At 38.4% G+C, this 6,645-nt stretch overlaps 1 protein-coding gene across 1 annotated transcript; it reads left to right on the top strand.

The window, feature by feature from the left end:
* Window positions 1–3,615: 3,615 nt before the first annotated feature.
* On the top strand, window positions 3,616–4,325 carry LOC109135175 (uncharacterized mitochondrial protein AtMg00810-like). Its single transcript, XM_019249880.2, has 2 exons — window positions 3,616–3,805; window positions 3,913–4,325. The coding sequence occupies exons 1-2, from the start codon at window positions 3,616–3,618 to the stop codon at window positions 4,323–4,325; spliced, it is 603 nt and encodes a 200-aa protein (XP_019105425.2).
* The last annotated feature ends 2,320 nt before the right edge of the window (window positions 4,326–6,645 follow it).

The following is a 6,645-nucleotide window of genomic DNA, read 5'->3' as shown; positions in this document are numbered from 1 at the left end:
TACACATCATGTTTATGGTGGAAATAAATCACAAAATCACACAAATTACGGCAAAAATCGCAAGCATAACAGTGGCGGTGGCCAGAATGGTGGCGATGGCAGCCACTCCCACACTGACGGTGGTCGCACGTAGTCCGGTGGTCAGCACAACTTGCCACAGGTACAGCTCAGTGGGCAATGGCCTTGGTTTCCTTGGTAAGTGCCACCTTGCCCGTATCCGTCTTATCCCAATTCTCCTTAGGTTAGGCCCCAATTTCAGCAAGAACAAAAAGGGTCCAATAACATACTTGGGCCTAAACCTGCCTAAACTTATATATATGGCAGGAGCTCCTCAGTCCACTCCAACTGATATTGTAGTAGCCATGCATACTCTTACGCTCACTCCTCCGGATGCAAATTGGTATATGGACATCGGTGCAACCTCTCATATGACATCTGACCGAGGCACGCTCTCATCTTATTTTGATTTGAGCAGTATTCGTGGTAATGTTGTCGGTAGTGGTCATTCTATTCCGATTTATGGTTATGGTTATGCTCACTTATCAAACCCTCACCCTCCCTTAGCCTTAAAAAATATCCTTCATGCACCTAAATTATTGATCAAAAACTTAGTTTGTGTTCGTGAATTCACCAAAGATAATTATGTTTCTGTGGAATTTGATCCTTTTGGGTTTTCTGTGAAGGATTTTCACAGGCCCGTCTAAGACCCAATGCAGCATGAGCAACTGCACAGGGCCCCTAAAATATGAGGGCCCAATTTATTTTTGGGCTCCCAAAGCGTTTTTTTTACTTTAGTTGCTTTCTTCCACGCGCACCTCTGACATAACAAGTAAACAACTCCATCCCCCCTCCAATTTCCAAAACGATGCTAAACCCCAATAACAAAGCCTGACTCCTCGTCTCCATCCATTATCATCTATCAGTACTTCTCTATTCCTGTTCTCTAGACACCAGAGACCAGACTCCAAATTTTTTTTGATTCTTCTCAAGTTCTCATAGAAAAAAACACCATTAACAAAGCTTTGAACAACTTGTCTTCGATGCTAAGAAGGTTAGCACTGACTCATCACCTAGCTTCTGCTACACGACTTCATTTTGCGCTCGCGAACTTGACCGTGAATATGAGGTTTATCATAAATGGTAGACTTTCTCTCTAGACTTCTCTTGTAATTTGCTTATGGTTCATGTTTTTTACACCTCTCTTTCTTTATCTTCTGTGTTTTTTGTTGTTTTTGTAAATTGTATAAAATGTGAGGTTTTTATTTGTTGTTTTTGTAAATTGATTGAATTTGAGGTATTTTTTTTTTTTTTTCTTTTTGCAAATGAAAATTAGAATTTTAATGTGGAGAATGATAATGTTGATTGCAATGATGTGAATTTGAATGAAAACTTGAATGAGAATACTTATAATGTTGATTGGGATGATGTCAATTTGAATGAAAGACAAAGAGTAGGATGTATAAATTATTAGTGATCGTCATGTTAAAATAAGGTTAGATATGGAAGCTTGACCATTTGTTTCATATCATTTTGGTTTTCTGGATATTAATGATTTGAGATTCATATCAAATCATGTTGGCTCTTTATTCAACTAGTGGCCGGTTATGTAAAAATATATTAACGTTTTTGTGGTTGAAAGTGGATGTGACATATAAAACTTGAATCTGCTAAACTGTTACTACAGTATTGTGAATGTAAATAATTTGAAACAAGCTTTTGTCTGTTGTTGCTAGATGAAATAAGAATATAAGATGTATGACTTGAGTTTTACCCTTTTCCTCGTGCTGCAGTTTTACTCATGCAGTAGTGGCTGGATAAAATATATCAATGTATAATGGTGATAACTTTTTATAGTTATATAACTACTCTGCAGTATGTCTTTTTTACCATTCGGATTTCATTAATTATTTTAGCACATGGCCCCCAAATTGTATGAGACGACCCTGGATTTTCAGACGGGAATGCGTCTCATGAGGTGTGATAGCTAGGCGAGCTCTATCCCATTACCATTCATTCTCCATCTACCTTTGCTACTTTTGCTCCCTCCTTATGGCATGCTCGTTTGGGTCACCCGCGGTTTCCTGTTTTAGATTCTGTTTTCTCCAATAAATTGATTGCTTGTAACAAGACTCGTAGTTCACAATTTTGTCCTACTTGTCCGCTTGGAAAATTGGTTAATTTACCTTTTGTTGCTTCTAATACCACTACTATGATGTTGATATTCTTCATAGTGATATTTGGACTTTCCAGATTTTGAGTACTGCAGGACATCGTTATTATGTGTTATTTTTGGATGATATTTCTAATTATTTGTGGACTTTTCCCATATCTAAGAAATCCAATGTTTTTCCCATATTCAAAGCCCTACATGTTTTCATTCGCACTAAATTTGAACGGAAAGTTAAGAATATTCAATGTGCTAATGGTAAAGAATTTGATAATGGGCCATTTTGGGATTTTTGCAATACTAATGGTATTTCTTTTCACTTATCTTGTCCTCATACATCACCAGAAAACGATAAAGCCGAAAGAAAAATACTCACCATCAATAACATTGTTTGTTCATTAATGGCTCATGCTTCAATCCCTCCTTCATTTTGGCATCACGCTTTGCAAATGGCTACATATCTACTTAACATTCTTCTAAGCAAATCATTAAGCTACCAATCTCCTCTACAAATTTTGTATAACAGAACTCCATCCTACTCTCATCTTCGAGTTTTTAGATGTCTTTGCTACCCTCTCTATCCCTCTACTACAATCCACAAACTCAAGCTCGATCTACCCCATTTTATTTTTGGGATTCCCTTCCAATCATCGTGGATATAAGTGTTATGATTTATCTTCTCAAAAAATCATTATTAGCCCCCATGTAATTTTGATGAAACTCAATTTCCTTTCGCTTCCTTACATTCTCCTACCTCCACTTCATATACGTTTCTTGATCATGGCCTGTCACCTTACCTTCTTCATCACTTAAACTGCACCTCCCAAAATAAACCCCCTCCTGATCCCATACTTGAAAATCAGCCCATGGCCCAAATGCCCTACTCTCCCCCTATGCACGTTACTGGGCCTATCCCAGCACATGACCCACACGTTGTCCCTACACTCTCTCCAATGCCTAACCCTTCTCTTGCCCCTAGGCCTTCCCTACCTGGCCCAATTATCTACCCAGCTCACTCATCCCCTTCCAGCGCCTCCCAACCTTCCCCCACATGCCTAACATCACCTTCACCCCATAATTCTTCTCATGTGCTCTCCGAATATGTCCCACCTCCTTATCCCAATCCCTCCTAATTCCAGCATCCTAATATTTCCACTTCGCGACACGTTACTCGAAGTCAATGGGGGATCTTCAAACTTAAAACTCTCTTTAATCTTCATACCATTATTTCCAAATCTCCGTTACCTCGTAACCCAGTGTTAGCTCTCTGTGATCCAAATTGGAAAATGGCCATGGATGATGAATATCATGCTCTTAGTGTTATTCGATCTGTGTGGATTTTATTCATAAAGAAAATGTTGATGGTTCTTTTGTGCGACATAAAGTCTGTCTTGTAGGTGATGGAAAAAACAACAGGTTGGCGTTGATGTGGTAAAACCTTTAGTCCAATGGTTAAACCGGCTACTATTCATACAGTTCTCAGCTTGGCTTTGTCTCATTATCGGCCTATTCACCAACTTGGTGTTAAAAATGCGTTTTTGCATGGTGGTCTGAAAGAGACTATGTATATGTATCAGCATTTGGGGTACCGTGATCATCGACCCACTCATGTTTGCTTGTTGAAGAAGTCTCTTTATGGTTTGAAACAATCCCCTAAAGCTTGGTACCAGTGCGTTGTTGATTATGTCTCCACTATTGGTTTTTCTCATAGTACTTCTGACATTCCCTATTTATTTATCGGCAAGGCACCTCTGCGGCGTATCCTTTATCATACATTGATGATATTATCTTGACTGCCTCATTTGATGTTGTTCGCAAGTCTATTATTTCTCTTCTCAGTACAGAATTTGCTATGAAGGACTTGGGACCATTGAGCTATTTTTTGGGCATTGTTGTAACCCGTCATGCAGGTGGTCTCTTTTTATCTCAGCGAAAATATGCCACTGAAATCATTGATCGTGCTGGCATGTCCTCTTGTAAGCCATCTTCTACAGCAGTTGACATCACTAAACCAAAGCTCAGTGTTGAGTCCAGTCCCCCCTATGTTGATCCATCTCACTATCGGAGTCTTGCAGGGGCCCTTCAATATCTTAATTTCACCAGACCAGACATTGCTAATGTCGTGCAACAATTTTGTTTATTTATGCATGATCCTTGAGAAATCTATATGCATGCTCTTAAGTGTATTATACACTATATCCAGGGTACTCTCACTCATGGACTTCATTTGTATCCGACTTTAACCTTTTCTTTAATTGTTTATACTGACGCCGATTGCGCTAGTTGTGTGGATACCCGACTGTATACTTCTCATTACTATATTTTTCTTGGTGATAATTTGCTTACTTGGTCTACAAAATGCCAACCTACGTTGTCTCGCTCGAGTGCTGAGGTCGAATATCGAGGGGTGGCCAATGTGGTCTCAGAATCTTGTTGGTTATAGTTGCTTTTTTTAGAATTACATTGTCCTATTCGCAAAGCTACATTGATTTGTTGTGACAATGTTAGTGCTATATATTTGTCTGGTAATGTTGTCCAACATCAACACACTAAACATATCGAGATGGACATCCACTTTGTGCGTGATAAAGTTGCTCGCGGGGAGGTTCGTGTCTTACATGTTTCTTCTCTCTATCAAATTGTCGCTATCATTACCAAAGGCCTTCCCCTGGTCTTATTTGGGGAATTTTGTGACAATCTAATTAGTGTTCGTTCCTTTTCCGCTTCGACTATGGGGGTGTGTTAGCATCCTAGAATATATGGTGAATTTTCTTGTAATTAGTGTAATCTAAGTAATCTTCTAAATTAGGATACTTGATTTGATGTATGATAGTTTCCGTATTATTAGCCTAGGATTGCTACTATAAGTTTAGTATATGACCCTACGTGGGCATGATGAATGATTCAAGGAATCACCACCATGCCACCATATTCGACCCAACACCACTACACCCTTCTCTCTCTTCTCCTTCGTTTCCTCTAACTGATCATCCTCCTCACCTTCTCTCACCTCCTCCATCACTCCTTTCTTCATCTCCAATAGTTTTAGATCTAGGGTTTCGGCACCATCACACACTAGATTTTGGAACGGTGGTAGGGTTGGTGTGTTGGTGCAATGGTGGTGCTGGGAAGAGGCAGAAGATGCCGACGGTGGTGTTGGTAACAAGGGTTAGGGTTTCGATTTTTGAACAGTGGCGGATTCGGTGTGATGGTATGTTGGTGCAATGGTGGTAGTGGGGAGAAACTATGGATCTAGTGGTGTTCATCAAAGAATGGTGGCAGTGGTGATGATGTTGGTGGTGGTCAGGATTTTGGGTAGTGGTGGTTTTAGTGGTGTTCGGTAAGGAATGGTGGCAATGGTGATGGTGGTGGTCAGGATTTCGGGTGGGTTGTGGTTTTGGTGGTGTTCGTCAAGGAATGGTGGCAGTGGTGATGGTGTTGGTGGTGCTGGTGATTTTGGGTGGGTGGTGGGTAAGTTGGTGGTAGAATCCCAAATCCTCTATATTGAACTTATTTAGAAACAGAGGAAGTACTATACAATGATATTCATTAGATTATGAAGATTATCATAATTAGCATCTCAGTTTCGGAGTACGTAATATACTTTCTCCATTTGACAATAATTGTAGTTATATGGAGGCACTAGTTGAGTCAATAATTGATCTCATGCCACATAGCGTTGGTTTAGTAAAGATTCTTGTCGTGCTTAAGCTGGACTCAGGATACATTTTATGAGAGGGGCTTATGCATCGCTCAATTCACTTCTTGTGTCGTTTCAGTCACGCAAACAACTCTAACTTTAAAAATTATGTTTTTCTTATTAGTAAAAGTTTGGTTTTTATGGTTTGTTGCAAAAATATAGTTTATTGATCGGTTGTTGTACAAAATTGTAATTACTATGGGATTTTCCTAACCTATGTACCCCGTTAAAAAAATATTCTTCTCAAATCCATGTCAAAATGATAGACTTTCTAACATAAAGCTACATGATTCAGCAAACAAATGGGGGGATGTGTAGTATTTGTCAGATTTGGTTCATTAATATAATAATTATATTGTGGATGAACTTTATTTAATCAAGTGTGAATGTCTTTTGTTTTTCTTTAATATCGATTGTAAATGTCGTATAACTTTCAATTAAATGAAGTTTATTGATATCTAATTTTATATATAATGATGTCATATTGCTTTTTTCTTTCCTCATATATCAATTATAAGAATTATATCCTTTATTGATCATATATATATATATATATATATTATATATATATATATATATATAATATAATTATATATATATATATATATCATTCTTGTTGAGCATACATTATATTCCCTCCATTTCTTTAATCTACACTGGACACAGTTTTTCTCAAACCTGAATCAGTTCGGCCCCGATTCAGTCCAGTTCAGGTTTCGCCCGAGCTGAGTCGGTTCAGGATGGCCCACCGTTTATGTGTTTTATTTTTTACTTAAAT

Source organism: Beta vulgaris, chromosome 6 (genome assembly GCF_026745355.1).
Source record: "Beta vulgaris subsp. vulgaris cultivar EL10 chromosome 6, EL10.2, whole genome shotgun sequence".
In the NCBI taxonomy this organism is placed as follows: domain Eukaryota; kingdom Viridiplantae; phylum Streptophyta; class Magnoliopsida; order Caryophyllales; family Amaranthaceae; genus Beta; species Beta vulgaris.
The sequence above is the reverse complement of the archived record's forward strand: the minus strand, read 5'-3'. Positions and strand labels throughout refer to the sequence as shown.

Bases quoted from the DNA above. Each gene is read 5' to 3' on its own strand.
- LOC109135175 (XM_019249880.2), top strand. From the start codon at position 3,616: ATGGTTAAACCGGCTACTATTCATACAGTTCTCAGCTTGGCTTTGTCT. The intron at 3,806-3,912 runs GTTTGAAACAAT...TTTATCGGCAAG, and splicing joins GTTGAAGAAGTCTCTTTATG to GCACCTCTGCGGCGTATCCT.